The sequence below is a fragment of the Megalopta genalis genome, chromosome 15 (genome assembly GCF_051020955.1).
Source record: "Megalopta genalis isolate 19385.01 chromosome 15, iyMegGena1_principal, whole genome shotgun sequence".
In the NCBI taxonomy this organism is placed as follows: domain Eukaryota; kingdom Metazoa; phylum Arthropoda; class Insecta; order Hymenoptera; family Halictidae; genus Megalopta; species Megalopta genalis.
Genome location: NC_135027.1, coordinates 3873483 through 3888487, shown reverse-complemented (window position 1 = coordinate 3888487; position 15005 = coordinate 3873483). Strand labels below are relative to the sequence as shown.

The window sequence follows — 15005 nt, the reverse complement described above, 5'->3', positions numbered from 1 at the left end:
ACAGAATCGTCCGAGCCTCTTAATTTACAGGCGAAGAATCTTTCCGATCGCGTAAAGAGTAACGAATGTAAACACTCGCCAGGTGAACCCGGGGAATCGTGTATTCATTGTTATCGTTCCCGAACTGAGAAAATCAACGATTCGCGGCCGATCGCGGCGATGTGATAAAATACGATAGGGATTAGTCATTGATAACCGGGAGCCTTTATCGAGCTGCTTCGCGGAACGTTCGAACGAATTTCAAGACTTTTCCATCGATCCTGTTACGTCTCGCCCAGTTCCAGTCGAACTTAACGCGGCCGATTAGATAAAACGATCCAAACGATCGCTGCGAGGATCACGAGCCGCGATGAACTTTCAGTGAAAGCCACCCACGAATTTCCCATCCGTTTCCTCTGGTCCCTGACACCGAGGCTCCCACTGCTCGTTACGCATCGATACCAACGAGATCTCGTTCAACGAACGACGTTCAACCAACGGTATTAACGATGGAAAATTAGGGGGCAAAATGATAATCAATGAGAATATGCATGCATCTAGTCATTATGAGACTCACTCGAAGCTACGGCGGGCCATTGTCTCCCGCTGCAGCGTGAATACTAACGAGACGAAAACTCGTTAACTTTTTCTCGACCGGTTCTCTATCCCCAACGAACAATCCAGCCGAATCATCGCTCGCTTTTATTTAATTATCGGACACTATAGAGTGTGAGAGTGGATTCCCCGGCGCACGCAAACGCCGGCCGTCTTTGTTTTCGACGGTTAATATTGTTTTCGCGCCAACATGCCAACAACCTATTCCTTATCGTGGCTGTCGCAGAGGCCCCGTCGCTAATCGAACGGTTAATTTCTACTAATCAATAGTCGCAACGATAAACCGCGGTTTGCAAGACGCATGCACGAAATGGTAGGAACTTTTTTTTACAATTAATCTGGCGCGTGTTGACGCGGTTGCGCTGCCAAGTCCGCGAAGAAACGGCCGAAGGAGGAAAAACGTTCCCCGAGATAATTTCGGTTTCGTTAATTGGAAGTAGAGGAACAAAGGCAAATCTGTCTACGATTAAACAGCGATTGGCTAAATGAAATATAATGCTTTAGACTTCGCGAATAATGAAACGAGCTTAACACTGTTTTCGCCGATATTTTGTGCGTATACGATTTACCGTTATCAAATTAAATTTGTGATCGTTAAGTTAAATCGTTAATTGAACGTTGAAAAGTCAATCGGGGAAGACTACTGATCGAACTTAGGAGGTAACTTTACGTTACAATTTTTAAAGGTCTTTTCACTGTCTTCGGTAAAAATAGTATTAAATTATAATTTTAATGCACCGAATAGCGTTACAGATTCTTTGAAATTTTTAATTCCCACTTATTTATGGTCACGGCCTTGAAAAAAAAAGAAACATTGCAGGTAGGCAAAGGGTGGACCGTTGCCGTATCGCCTCTTTTTCAATACCGGAAGTGCGAGAGGATTTTCGGTGGATCGGTTAAACTTGGCCTCCGTCCAACCGACGGTCATCCGTTCTAACCCAAGTATGGCAACGATTTCGTAGCAAAGCCACAAAAAACATCGTTCGTCACCGTCACCTCGACCGTTTCTTGTCTGTATATTGACCTCTCGCGATTAATCGCCGCCAAGAGCTTCCCGATTAAGCGTTACTTTGTCTTCGGGCGCGAAGACAAAAAAAAGAAAAACATACCTACACAAATTCTATTGAAGATGAAGAATAAAACGTAAAATGCGCGGCATCGGTTTGCCGTGTATGCGCGCGGAAATTCAGACATTCGAATTTCTCGTGCACTCGAAAATGCGAGTTCGAAGCAATAATATTCCCGGCAGTAATACATGCAAACGGATTTTGTGTCAATGTTTCCCCACCGCGTGCCACATAGTGGCTAGAATAAGTTGCAGATTAAATGCTAGAATGAATTATAGATATACGAGGGTCGTGATCCGTCGAGAAATTTTCGATCTCATTAGAATTGACGTGGACGAATGCACGCGGCTCGTAATCTCAAATTGCACGAGCGACACTATTCGACAAGATATGCGAACTTACGTGTCGATGATTTCCCGAATTGCACGTGCATCATCGAAAATCAAACGCCACCGGGACGTTCAAATTGTGTGCCCGCCATTGACGTTCGAGGGTTATGGCGTTCCCATAACACCGATTTTCTACGGTAAATTGGAGTGCATACGCGTTCGAACAATTATACCGAGCTTTCCCATTTAGAATAGACAGGTTTGCGACGTAAGAGGGAAAATTTTAATGCCCCGAAACATTATCTTACGTGCCGTAAAATGCTCCGCGACGTTCGACTACGATGACCGCGAAACCACCATAAGTGTGGAACCGCGAACACCGCGGAACTGGCGGAGTTTGAAAATCGGCGCGCGAAACGTCGCACGCACCGGTCCGCGTGCGCTTCACCGGCCGAAACGCAGAAATAAAGATGATTCTCACTCACCATTTGATTCAGATAAGGATTCTGCTTGTCCCAGCGATATTCCTGAAGCTGCAAGGACTCGTAACGTTGTTTTTTACCCAAACGATGACGCGAGTGTCTCACGACCGATATTGCCACAGCTGGGCCCATCCGGCCATCTTGCCGTATATCAAAACGTGTACTATACTGCGCTGGCGTATTTTGCCGCTCGCCCCTGTCTCTTTCTCCCTCCTACCCTCGGTACTCTCACGGTAATTGCGTAACCGGCTGAGACACTTTCTGTGTTTCTGTCCTCGTCGGGACGACTGCACGCTGCTACGCTCCATTTCTTTCTGACACAGTCACCAAAGTGCATCGCCGGCGGCGCTACGAACGTTCGAATAATTTTCAAAAACATCGCGCGGTTTACAAACAATACAATACTGCGTGCTAACGTGGTGCTGCTATCCGACCTAGAGTCGCAAAGGTAATCGGAGCAAGTGCAAATCTTCGGTCGACTCGACGTCGTTCGCGCGTACACCGGTCACTTTCAATTCCCTGTTCACTGTTTATAGTTTTTTCTTGTAATCAGTGACAGCGAGGCGATTTTTCGAACACGTATTTGCATAAGAACTGCTTTGTTATTCTCTGGTGAAAGTTTGAATGCTTCGAAAGTTAGTACGATCGCTTGCCGCTGCTGGCGCTACTCTACAGGGTGGTTTAATCGCGACTAAACATTTGAATTTTTTGGACTCGAATTTCATTTCGAAAAGTATTAGAAAGATAGATTCGACGGAATTATGTGATGATTGTAATGTTTACGAATTAGTAGAACGCGATACGTGTAAAGATTGTATAAAATCGTTTTATTCAATACTGAGAGTAATGAAAAAGGCAATATTTCACGACTTGATATTTACATAATATATAACTAACGTATATATACAATTAACAATATGTACAACGTTCGACAAATTGGTCGAATTAACAAAATAAATTAACTACTGCTGAACCAGTCGCTGCCCATTGCTCCGAAAAACGCTGCCGCACCAGACTTTATTGTAGCTCCCGTGGAATCATTTTTTATGTTTTCCTTACCAGTAACCTTCTTTCGCTAAAACGAAACAAAAAGTTGTTTAACAATGCGTTCGTATTTCCTTTCCTTCGGCCACAACTGTGAACACAGACGGGTGTTAGATCAATCGAGAATGTTATGTAGGTAACTCAGAAAAAACACAAGAAATTCTCCTGTTAAAAATTAGTCAAATGAAAACTGCCATGCAATATACTTCTCTTACCGCAACTCAATACACGATATATCTTATCAGTATGCACTGGAAATCTAAGAGTACATACATGAAAAATAATTTATAGAAAATCACAGTGAAATAACTAGGGAACGTAATGATCTCATGATGCTTACAAAATGCATAACAGAAGCTTGAAATCTTTTGTTACTCTGTATGTACCTGTAATTTTTCTGGTATCGTTACAGGCACCAAAGGCAAACTCCTTGCTGGTGCAGTCACTGTCAAAGATGGAAACCAGGGTGCACCGTTGCATAGTGCTAACACCGTAGGCAAATCTGATTTCACACCCTCGGTATTACTGTATTCGTTTCGTGCACCCAAAATCGAATGAAGCTGTTCTAAATGGGGCACTAGATTTCCAAGTATTATCTAAACAATGATAAATAAATTAAAGCTTTAATATACATTGAAGTAGTCGAAAACTTTTTTACGAGTTCTCACCAGAGATCTTTGAACGCTTCTCTTCACGTTAGTATGAATAAACGGATTAAAGACATCGTAATCGAATGGGTCTATTTTCGACAGTACATTGTCGCAGGCTTTCGTAGATAAATCAGAGAAAGCTTTATTTTCTCGTGGCACCATTAGCAGGGTACAATATTTAATATCAAACAGCACTTGGAGCGCTTGTTTTTGCGAAAGATTTGCACTCTCACACGCAGCAATATAGTAGTTTAACAACTCCATAGTAATATCTTCTATAATATCGTGTAGTATCTTCCTACAATTAAAACACGAGTGAAAGAGATTCCGTTTATGAAAGAGTGAGTAGTTGTACTTACTTTGGAACAGTATGCGGTATTATTTTATTCAAATCTTTGCTAACTGCAGTTAAGAACTTTTGTAGCTGTATAGATGGCTGATATGGGACTAGAATCTCCGACTTTATCCTTTTACCCTCTCCAGAATCTTCTTCAATGGTTACTTTCTGCCATTCTGAAATCACCACGTGTATTCGATAACCATCCAGTGGTTCTTTGGATATGTGTCTTTCTCTATGCTCAATTATTTTAGCTTTATACGCGCTGGCCCAAAATGACCACACAGATGTACTGTCTTCTTTCAGTTTGTCGCAAATCGACTGCCATTTCGCATTCGTGATAGTCAGTCCAGACACTTTCGAAAGCGTAAAACATTTGTTTAAGTTCGAGCTGAGGGTTGTCAATGCCGAAAGTAATCTGGCCATTACAACAGCGTTTATATCGCGCTGGCCATGTTCGGGCTTATCATTAACGCATGCGGTTTTCACAAAATTGATGAAGTCTTCTATCATAGTGGAACTGATCATTTGCAGATGTTCCTGGATTTCTGAGCGATCGGAGAATGTGTCGGAAATTAAGGATATATTCGTAGACAATAGATTGTCTTTGATAGACATTACGCGTTCGGTCTCGTATAGATATTGTTCGAGATCATGAAGCAGAGCTTGCAAGCCTGCATCAAAGTTGTCGCATAATTTGAGAACATTGGGCGAATATCCCTTGGTTTTCATTAATAAGGACCTCCTGCCATCGAGTCCACCATTTTTGTTAAGCTTTTGAGGAATATCATTGGGAGAATCCTTCCAAACGAACCATCGCAAATCATGTTCCGGATATTCAAATTTATCGTTCATTGCTTTATTGAGTAACTCCACCACGTCGGCTTTCAATTTAGTTATCGTTTCCATCCACTTGTCATTTATAATATCTAAGAAAGTAATCATAATTTTATATTAAAAAATAAAATGATAATTCTATGTTACACATACTTTTTGCTCTTCGAGATATGATAGGTTGAAAGAATTCCACCCAAAACGTGATCCTAGGCAAAGACAATTCTTCCCAAATAGAATTCCAATTATCGGGAAGATTAATGCAAACTGCTTCTTCACGAACGTAATATAAACCTTTTATGGATACTATTAAGTCCAATAACTTTGTGACCTCTCGATTACAAAAATCAGCAACCCATTCTAACCAGGACTTAACACTCTTTTGCAAGTTAGGTATAACAAAGTTGCCGGCATTGTCCTGGAGGAATGGTTTATGCTGTTTTGTTACAGACGGTAGAAATTCTTTCAGCAATTCTTCATTCACATCCAACTGAGAAAGCAAAGAATATGCTTCCTGATCCTGAATCTTTGCTATGTACTGCAGAACAAGACCACCAGACTTGTTCTCTGTGTCTAGAATAAACAACTCGCTTAATAAAGTATACTTTATAGACATAATAAACTAAACATATATATAATTACTTACTTATGAAACATGAATACATCAGGTTAACTGTTTGAATTAATATTTTAATGCATAATTTGATTTTATTCTTAACACTGCTGTCATTTTCATCTGTGATAATGGATTTAATAGCATGACTTCGCATGGATATCAACATGCCTAATAAGTCTGAGAATGAAGTTCCATTTATTAGCACAAGTGCAGCTAAACAATTTGCTGTACTCTAAAAAAGATAATGTCTTCAATGATGTAATCCACATTATATATTTGAATGAATGCTGACCTCTGGTTGCACTTCCAATGACTGCAATATATGATTGCATTCGGTAGTTATAATATTTTTAAACTGACTAATAACATCCCATTGTTTGGAAACAATTGGATACTTGTTTGACAAGTCAGCACCTCCTACTTCAAACAATAAACTATAATTTATATGTTGGGCTACTAAATACAGCTGTGTAGCAAAAAATAAATTCTTGTTTTCAATATTGGACCAAATATGCTGAGGAATGTCCATTAATATTTTTATTTGAATAACAATTGAACTCTGAATTCCTTCTATAGATCTAAAAAGAAATTATTTAAATAAAAACCTTAAGAATTTGATACATTAAAAAGAGAAGGTAATAGATATACCTATCATTCTGATTCTTAGTCGGATCAATTTTAAAACCAATTAGATACTTCTTCTGCAGTTCTCTGAATTTATCTTCAATACTAACAATTCTTGAAATGACACGTTCAGAAGTTATCTTCATTTTCCCAATTGTATCAGCTGCCAATATTAAATCACGGTACCTTTCCCTAAAAACATCCAATTTTCGATTAGTCACAGATTAATTCAGTAGCATAAAAATAACTTTATAATAGAACGAATCCTTTAGACACGATTAATTTGTGTAACACGTTGGCAATATGATAACCGGAGAAAGAAAAAGTAGATATAGTAAACGACAGCAAATTATTGGAACAAACGTTACCCAACAAGAGTTCGTAGCTCAATTTTCTTTCTGTCACTTTCGTTTTGAATTTTCTTTTGGATTCCTTCAATTTCCTTGATCGTGAAGTCCTCGAATAATTTGTTGATGTCCAAATCCAAATAATTCGTGGTCGTCATTTTTGTAACAAGCTTGTTTTTGTGTTTTCAGAGCCCGGTTCTTCCCACGTAGCACAAAGTCAACAGAACCATATTTTTCATTATTATCAACTACACTTCTATTGTAGATGTAGTACAATTTGTGTTACAGTGCTTCAAGGGGCTTACACCGTCATCTATGGTAAATTTTTTAAACTACTTTCCCATTAGTATCAGGCCTCGCCAGTTAGATGGAGCAATCATTCGTGTTTCAATGCGAAAGCTATTTCAAGCTGAGGGTGTTTATAATTTCTGTGAGTGAAACATTAATAAAGGTATACATTCACATCTCCTCTGTACATTTATAAAAAGCTAAGATTGGCAGTTATTGATACACCCTATTAATTTAAAATTTAGATACACTCAAAATCAATTTTGCCTTTGTGAAATGTATTAGTTTCCTCATTCTTCGTACCATGTTAATACATGCATAAAGAACAAAGCGTATGTGTTGTGATGATGCATATTTCTTCTGAACATAATAACTGGGATTTACTCGTGAATTCCTCATTGCATATTTCTTCTGAACATAATAACTGGGATTTACTCGTGAACTCTTCATTGCGCATTGTTTAATTATCTTCTAAATATAAATACAAATTTATATTCATTTCTTATTACCTTCTCTAGTGTCATGGACGAAGGCGTGCGTACTCTATGGTGTGGGAATTTGAGCGAGAAAGTAACAGAGGAAATTTTGTATGAATTATTCTTGCAGGTTTGTGCATTCGAACAAATTTGTAACAAAAACTTCGAGAAATGTTTGATAATAGACAAAAATTATTTTTTGGACCTTATATATTTTCGAAAATATTTATATGCATTCAATTTTTAACGTGACGTCGAATTATGAGTATTTTGTTAACAATATCGTTTTATATTTTCTGCAATGTTATAGGGTGGTCCGGTGCAAAGAGTTTTCATTCCTAAAGATCGCGATGGAAAGCAGAGAACGTTTGGATTTATAACTTATAAACATATTAATTCTGTAACATACGCTTTGAACCTTTTTGATGGCACGAAACTGTTCAATCGTGCTATTTGCATGAGCCCAAGGAATAACGTAGACTCACCACAAAAAGCAAACACACAGGATCAATATCTTAATTGCAATCATTTACTTCAGTCAGGCCAACAAATGTTGCTAAGAAACGGTTTTCCTCGTATACAACTTGAAATGTTTGGAACAAATATGTTGCCAAATTCTGGTCCTCATTCTAAGCAAATAGATACTCATGCTTATCATGACAATAGAAGACCCTCGAAAGTACATCCTTATCGAAGAGAGCAAAGTAAAAGTAATCAACGCAAGGATCATAGATCTAGAAATACTCATAACAATCACAGATCAAATGATTATACTAGAAGAGATTATAGTAGTAGTAGTAGACGCAATTATCGTTAATGTCTTGAAATATATAAAACCAGTGGAGTATATATTATTTTCTATCATTATAAACAATTTCAAGTAATTTGAAAGCTCACATTCAAAGCATTCAATGATTGTTAATTCTACATTATTTCCCTTTGTAGTTATTTAGAGTAATAATACCACATCTATTTTTTATTACAACATATATTTTATAAAATCAGAATTATTTAAATCTAAGTAAACATTTGATAAAAAAATAATTATTTTCATCTATTGAAGTACTCGCTGTATTTATGATAATAATTGTGTGGTTTATAACATTTTTTATAATTTGTGTTATGCTCTACATTTTGTTTAAATGTACGCGCAGCTTTCTCGGTTAGCATTAAAACTGCAGCATTAATATTACCACTCGGCAACGTCGGTAGTACAGATGCGTCGATCACATACAGATTTGTTACACCGTAAACTCTACAAAGGACAAAGTTTGTGAAATCTATACCATAAATAATATTAATTAAGAAAAGGTAAGGTAATGGGAATTACCTAAACTTCTGGTCAACAACATTACCCATACGGCATGTCCCAGCAGGATGATAAGAAGTTAAAGTTAAATGTTGTATGTAACATTCCCAATACTTTTTACTATCAAAGTTTTCATTTTCACAACCAGGAAAATGTTTTTCATAAATAGATGCACCAATGGATTTCATAACACTCGTTTGAACGAGTTTTTTCACAAATTGTAATCCTGTGAAATCGAGTATCATATGTTGCAATTATGTCTTACACATTTTACATATTCTACTAAAATTTAATCAATCGTAGTACCATCAATAAGAAGTGCAATGTCGTCCTTATTTGTTAAGTACTTTGGATTAATTAACGGCGGGTCGAAAGGATTGGTACTATTTAATTTAACTTCTCCTGTACTTTTCGGATGTAGTAGAACTGGGGCAATTGTTACAGTATTCTTATAGGCAAGAGGAGCAAAGTAATCGTTGTAAATCTGTATAAATCGTGTAAGAAATTAATATTAAGCTAATATCAATAAATACTTTATAAAATATCTTCCTTAAAACCAACCTCATCTGAAATTCCTAAAGCTCTTCTTAAAACAATTCCATTATCCTTTGATAATCCAAGTGGCATCATCATTATCTGTAAATCTGGTGCACTTGATACATTTTTTTTTAAAGAACTATAAAATGTTCCTAAAACTTCAACTCCTGCAGATGTCCAAGGACCTAAATATAAAAAAAAAATGTCTTAGTAAACATATAATAACAATTGTATAATAGTAATTAATTTTACAGATTAAAATATACCTTCTTCAAAAAGAAAGTAGTTTATTGCTGATCTAAGACTTAAGGTATCTGCCATATTAAAACCTATGGTTTCATTAAGAATAACTAAATCAGTCCCTGTGAGTATATGGTCTACTAAATGCTGACCCACTGGTAAATCTTTGACAACATTTATCTACAAAATTTAACAAATTAGTATAGTATAAAAATATAGTAACATATGTATTTATTCAGAGATTACCTTTAAGTCTTCTAAATGTTTTTTTGGACCAATTCCAGATAACATTAATATTTTAGGACTACCAATAGCTCCAGCACTGAGAATAACACCTCGTTTTGCAATAGCTTTAAATACTTTATTTAGGGACATAAATTGCACTCCCACTGCTTTCTTTGACTCTATCAATACCTATAATTAAATACTAGTTGCATTGTCACAATTTATTAACTAAAATATCAATATTACTTTTAACATACTTTTTCAACATGAGCATGAGTAATAACATTCACTCTGTTTTGAACATTTGTGTGCAATAATTTGTCAGTACTCCACCGTTTACCATTTTCCATAGACAACTGTGGTTTCATAAAACCTGCATCAATAACATTATCAAACACTAATATTCATTGATAGAGCAACCTTTTGATAATAGAAAAATTACCAATTTTTAACTCCTCATTGATGTTACCAATGGATTGATGTAACTCTTCCAATCCTTTCAAGATTATATCAGAGAGATTAGTATTCCATTTCAGGGCATTTATATTCATTGGACCACCATTCTGTTTAGTAGGTTCTACGAATATTTATCTATTTAAATAATAATAAAAATTAATGATTAATACTAGATTTTCATGCTTTTTATAACAACCAATGAAATCTGGAAGCCAATCACTATAGTCAAGGGGATGTCCACGTACATAAAGCATGTAATTTAATCGACTAGTTCCGCCAAGAAGTTTACCCATTGGCCATCTGCTTTGCTGAAAAATAAATTCATAATTACATACAGAGATAATTATTATATGCTACAGATATATTCATTAAATGCAATACATTGTTAACTAAACCCTTGCAAGCATTTTGTTGAGGTACAGTAGTGTATTGCCAGTCATATGGACTATTTTGAATCAAAGGAGCTAAAAGTGGAATATCAAGAAAGGGTGGTGGAACTCCACCGGCTTCAAGGAGTAAAACCGTGTACCCATATTCTGCTAATCTTGCAGATATAGTTGCTCCTGCAGTACCAGCTCCAACTAGAAAAATATAATTTAAATTTTTCAAATAATTTATTAGCTTCCGCAGATCTACATTTCTATATAAAATATATGGATAAAATTGATAACAATACGTAACTTACCGATGATGTAATCGTACACCTGTAAATCATTGATACCATTAAAAAATTTATATGAAAAAATATCGAGAAAGTATGTAAACCGAAGATAATTAGAAAATATAATAGCTACAGTACTAGTTACTGCAAATATAATAAAGTGCTGCAATGCGAGCATTTTAAAATCATACTAATAATTGAGGTTATGGTACGAATTTCTTATCATGAAATCCTATATGGTTCTAAAAGCTGGTACGAAAACGATTTCAACTTTACTGCTCAGTCATGAATTGCAGAACAATAACGACGTTAACATATGCGCATAAGAAATAAAAGTGTTCTTATAAAAGAATATAAAATGATTTATTTAAATTGGATTTTGTACATTGTAATCAAGGTATACATTCAGTTGCAACAGTAATCGGCCACGTCACAGGACCTTTCAATACTATATCGTCAAATAGAATCTTGTAATCAAGGTATACATTCGGTTGCAACAATCGGTCACATCACAGGACCTTTCAATACTATATCATCCAATAGAGTCTTGTAATTAAGGTATAGATTCGGTTGCAACAGCAATCAGCCACGTCACAGGACCTTTCAATACTATATCATCCAATAGTCTTAAAATTAAGGTATAGATTCGGTTGCAACAGCAATCGGCCACGTCACAGGACCTTTCAATATTATATCGTCCAATAGAGCCTTAATTTTCATAAATTTTCGTTTAAACTCCAAACCACAACCTTTAGATAATCTGAAATCAACTAGTATCTTTCCATCCATTTCAACAATATTAGCTTTGAAAACAAGAGGCATTGTTCTTCTATCTTTACTTGATATGGTAATCTGAAAAGAATTATTAAATTAACAATTTATAATAGTGCACAATAATACTACAACAGTTAGTTGAAATATTTATTGTGGAACTTACTGTGCGACAATCGTTGATACGACAGGTATAACTTTCATTGTTCAAGCAATTCATTAATCTGTTTACGGTTGTTTCTAACGGCGTTGTAACGAAAAATCTGGTCATTCTTCGCACCAGGCGTTGATAAGTATTTTGCTGGAAACGCATAAATAAATTATAATCATTGTTAAATATATCGACCCTTTTATGTAAAAATCTTCAAAGAAATTGTACAACCTGGCTTGCTTGTGTAAGTTGCTTATTTTGTACTTGAGTGCATACTAATAAGTCTTCTATATGAGCAGGTTGCGAGAATGAAAATCCTGGTTGTTCTTCTAAATTGATTTCTACAACATTATTTTGTACCCTAGGTAATTCAGGCTGGGACAAACAGAATCTCAAGTTCTCATCTTTTAACATTTGTGTTGAGTCCGTTTCGTCAGGGCGAATATATCCCTCTATAATACCAATTAAAGTGTAAGACAGACAGGAAAAATATTGTCCATTCGATTAAATTTTTAAGAATGTAATATGGTAGAGGTTAAAATGTAAATTTCTGATATTTATACTGGATGCTCATGCCAATGCTCTTTGCTTTGGTAATCTAGCTTTATGATCCTTAATTGAAATCATAGAGCTGTATTACCAAAGTAAAGGCAAAAGCTTTGATAATCTTGAAAAGTGTAAGTTTCACTCTTAATTTGTATGTTTAATGATATAAATTGAAAATTAATATACCAAATACTTGCAAGTGCGTCAAAAACTGAGTGTTTTTAGTATCCACTGGGTTAGGTACCAAGCTGCTTTGAGTAATCGAATACACACTCAGAGATACTTAGTACCTGACCAAGTAAATACTTATTTCATCATACTCACGGATGCATCATACAAACTGTTAAATATACGGAAGAAAAATAATGTAGTATTATCTAGAACGAACACATACCTTCTTGTATAATTTTGACGAACCATCTGTGTTGCTTAATATCTCTGATGGTATATCTGGATGATGGCAGATGCATAAGAACATTTCTAATCAGAGACAACGAAGAAGTATCTAACTTTCTCCATGGTGTGAGAGACATATATTTTCCTTCTTTCCATGCCATATATTCTTGACAATCTGCCGAGGACTGAGCCCAAGGCAGTTCTACAGTTCAGATATGGACCAGTTAAAAACTAAGAAATGTAAGTTACTCATTAGCGACCTAAACCATCAGACTAAAAATGACAATGATCTGCAGTTTGCATATGAACCTGTTGTTAATTTTTTTTTCTACTGTATTTCAATTTACTAATTTACTCAAACTCTACATTGAAACCAGGGGAAATTATGAATAAAATATTAATATAAATTATTAGTAAGCTGTTTGTATAGACACATATGTCTTAATATAGATTACCTCCAGTTAACAAAGTGACAAGAATTATACCACATGACCATATATCTGCAGGTTCTGCATAATAGCGTGGTACAAATATTTCTGGAGCAAGATACGGCAATGTTCCACATCTTTTTTCCAGACACCGCTCTTTGCCTTGATATTTATATATTGTTGCCATGCCAAAATCAGAGACTTTTAAATTATCATTTTCATCCAATAGCAAATTTTCTGGCTTCAAATCTCTGTGTGCAATTCCTTTACTATGCAAATATTCAACTGCAGAAATTAATTGTCTAAAATACTTCTGTGCTTCCCACGCTGGCATACCAATATCAGGATCTGTTTCATTGAGAAAAGTATTTATAGTTTTAAAACTATCTTTTTAAAATTAAATTGAAGAAGCAACTCTCTTACCAATTCTATCAAAAAGTTCTCCACCAGAAGCATATTCTAAAAATATATATTCCATATTTGGTTCGCTACGCTTTCCAAAATATTGTATAATGTTGGGGTTAGATAATGAACGGTGAATAGCACTTTCTTTGCGGACTGTCTGTCTAGCATCCGAGTGCTTGCCTAAATCTATCATTTTCATGGCAACTGCCTCTCCGGTAGTTTTATTTAAAAGTAACTTTACCCTGAAAGGATTGAATTGAATGTTTTAAATAAAAAAATATTTATTGAATATATAGTTTATCTGCTGATAAAGTCACTATTAAGAACTAAGATACCTTGTATAAATGTTCGAAATATAAAAGTATTTTGAGTATGGTAACAAAATGAATGTAAAATATTTAAATTAATAAATTCGTATTCAATAAACTCTAAAAGTGTAAATAATTTATTCTAACGAAAATAGAGTAAAAATTGATTGTTTTAAAACAATTTAAAGTGGAAAAGTTCTGCAAACGTACTCGCCATAAGCACCTTCCCCTAAAGTGTGTCCAAATATCCAGCCTTCCACAAATTCCGTCATCCTGTATCAGCATACCTTTCCACGATGGTGGCAAGAATCTTTGTTCCCTAATCAATGCTCCCTCGACTGCCGGTTATTTAAAACGGCAAGTTCAACTGTGAGCAGAAAGATAAAAAAACAAAATAAAACACAGAAAATAGGTAGTACCATTAACAACAATTTAATTTTCATAAGATGCTTACGTTAAATCTTTTTTTCATAATAACGATCGACCTTCCGGAGCACGTGGTTTTAATAGCTACGATAAACCATCGTGCTTCTTCTGACGAAATGAAATACTTTCAATTTCGTTCTTAATTCAAATTTTGTTAACAACTTCGTTTGTATTATTCTGCTTAATAACGTATTCGCGAGTAAAATAGTGAAAGATTAAAATATTCGTTTCTTAACAGACGTAACATAACTGTTAGGAGAGAAAGTATGAGATGATACAAGAGTCGAGTGACTATACACAACTCTACATATATGTATGTATGTAGATACACGGCGAACTGCGCGCACTCTCCTAAAACTCTAGGTAGAAAATTGTTACACTCTTATTGGTCGATCACGAACTTTTTAAGAACTTTGAAATCCCTACTTCTTCGATATGGTTTTAATTAATTTCAGCAT

The 15005-nt window shown here is 35.5% G+C and overlaps 5 protein-coding genes across 6 annotated transcripts in view; 1 reads left to right on the top strand and 4 right to left on the bottom strand.

Annotated features, from left to right (window-relative positions):
* Window positions 1–2657, bottom strand: part of Rab32 (RAS oncogene family member Rab32) — a 31577-nt gene extending 28920 nt beyond the window's left edge. The window contains exon 1 of the mRNA XM_033483768.2: window positions 2476–2657. Within this exon, the coding sequence (XP_033339659.1) occupies window positions 2476–2604 (129 nt within the window). The 5' untranslated portion in view covers window positions 2605–2657. The remainder of the gene's footprint in view (window positions 1–2475) is intronic.
* Window positions 2658–3278: 621 nt separating this feature from the next.
* On the bottom strand, window positions 3279–7212 carry Cog1 (conserved oligomeric Golgi complex subunit 1). The gene is made up of 9 exons (XM_033484193.2): window positions 6946–7212; window positions 6602–6769; window positions 6246–6531; window positions 5984–6185; window positions 5494–5910; window positions 4526–5432; window positions 4185–4464; window positions 3903–4112; window positions 3279–3547 (listed from the first exon to the last, which is right to left on the bottom strand). Exons 1-9 carry the CDS (start codon window positions 7080–7082, stop codon window positions 3431–3433), a joined length of 2724 nt encoding a protein of 907 aa, XP_033340084.2. The 5' UTR covers window positions 7083–7212; the 3' UTR covers window positions 3279–3430.
* A 60-nt stretch (window positions 7213–7272) lies between these two features.
* LOC117228461 (uncharacterized) lies at window positions 7273–9541 on the top strand. 2 transcript variants are annotated; one of them, XM_033484241.2, is made up of 3 exons: window positions 7273–7354; window positions 7731–7818; window positions 7999–9541. In XM_033484241.2, exons 2-3 carry the CDS (start codon window positions 7735–7737, stop codon window positions 8503–8505), a joined length of 591 nt encoding a protein of 196 aa, XP_033340132.2. In that variant the 5' UTR covers window positions 7273–7354; window positions 7731–7734; the 3' UTR covers window positions 8506–9541. The 2 variants fall into 2 exon arrangements, with proteins under 2 accessions (XP_033340132.2, XP_033340125.2); XM_033484234.2 differs by having other exon boundaries at window positions 7288–7375.
* Window positions 8659–11432, bottom strand: LOC117228443 (glucose dehydrogenase [FAD, quinone]). The gene is made up of 11 exons (XM_033484211.2): window positions 11141–11432; window positions 10837–11036; window positions 10652–10763; window positions 10442–10576; window positions 10257–10372; window positions 10021–10188; window positions 9801–9954; window positions 9559–9719; window positions 9304–9481; window positions 9019–9223; window positions 8659–8943 (listed from the first exon to the last, which is right to left on the bottom strand). The coding sequence occupies exons 1-11, from the start codon at window positions 11292–11294 to the stop codon at window positions 8739–8741; spliced, it is 1788 nt and encodes a 595-aa protein (XP_033340102.2). The 5' UTR covers window positions 11295–11432; the 3' UTR covers window positions 8659–8738.
* Window positions 11433–11454: 22 nt separating this feature from the next.
* grp (serine/threonine-protein kinase grp) lies at window positions 11455–14852 on the bottom strand. The gene is made up of 8 exons (XM_033484224.2): window positions 14576–14852; window positions 14332–14488; window positions 13832–14055; window positions 13436–13756; window positions 12979–13182; window positions 12270–12490; window positions 12054–12188; window positions 11455–11968 (listed from the first exon to the last, which is right to left on the bottom strand). The coding sequence occupies exons 2-8, from the start codon at window positions 14391–14393 to the stop codon at window positions 11750–11752; spliced, it is 1386 nt and encodes a 461-aa protein (XP_033340115.1). The 5' UTR covers window positions 14394–14488; window positions 14576–14852; the 3' UTR covers window positions 11455–11749.
* Window positions 14853–15005: the final 153 nt, after the last annotated feature.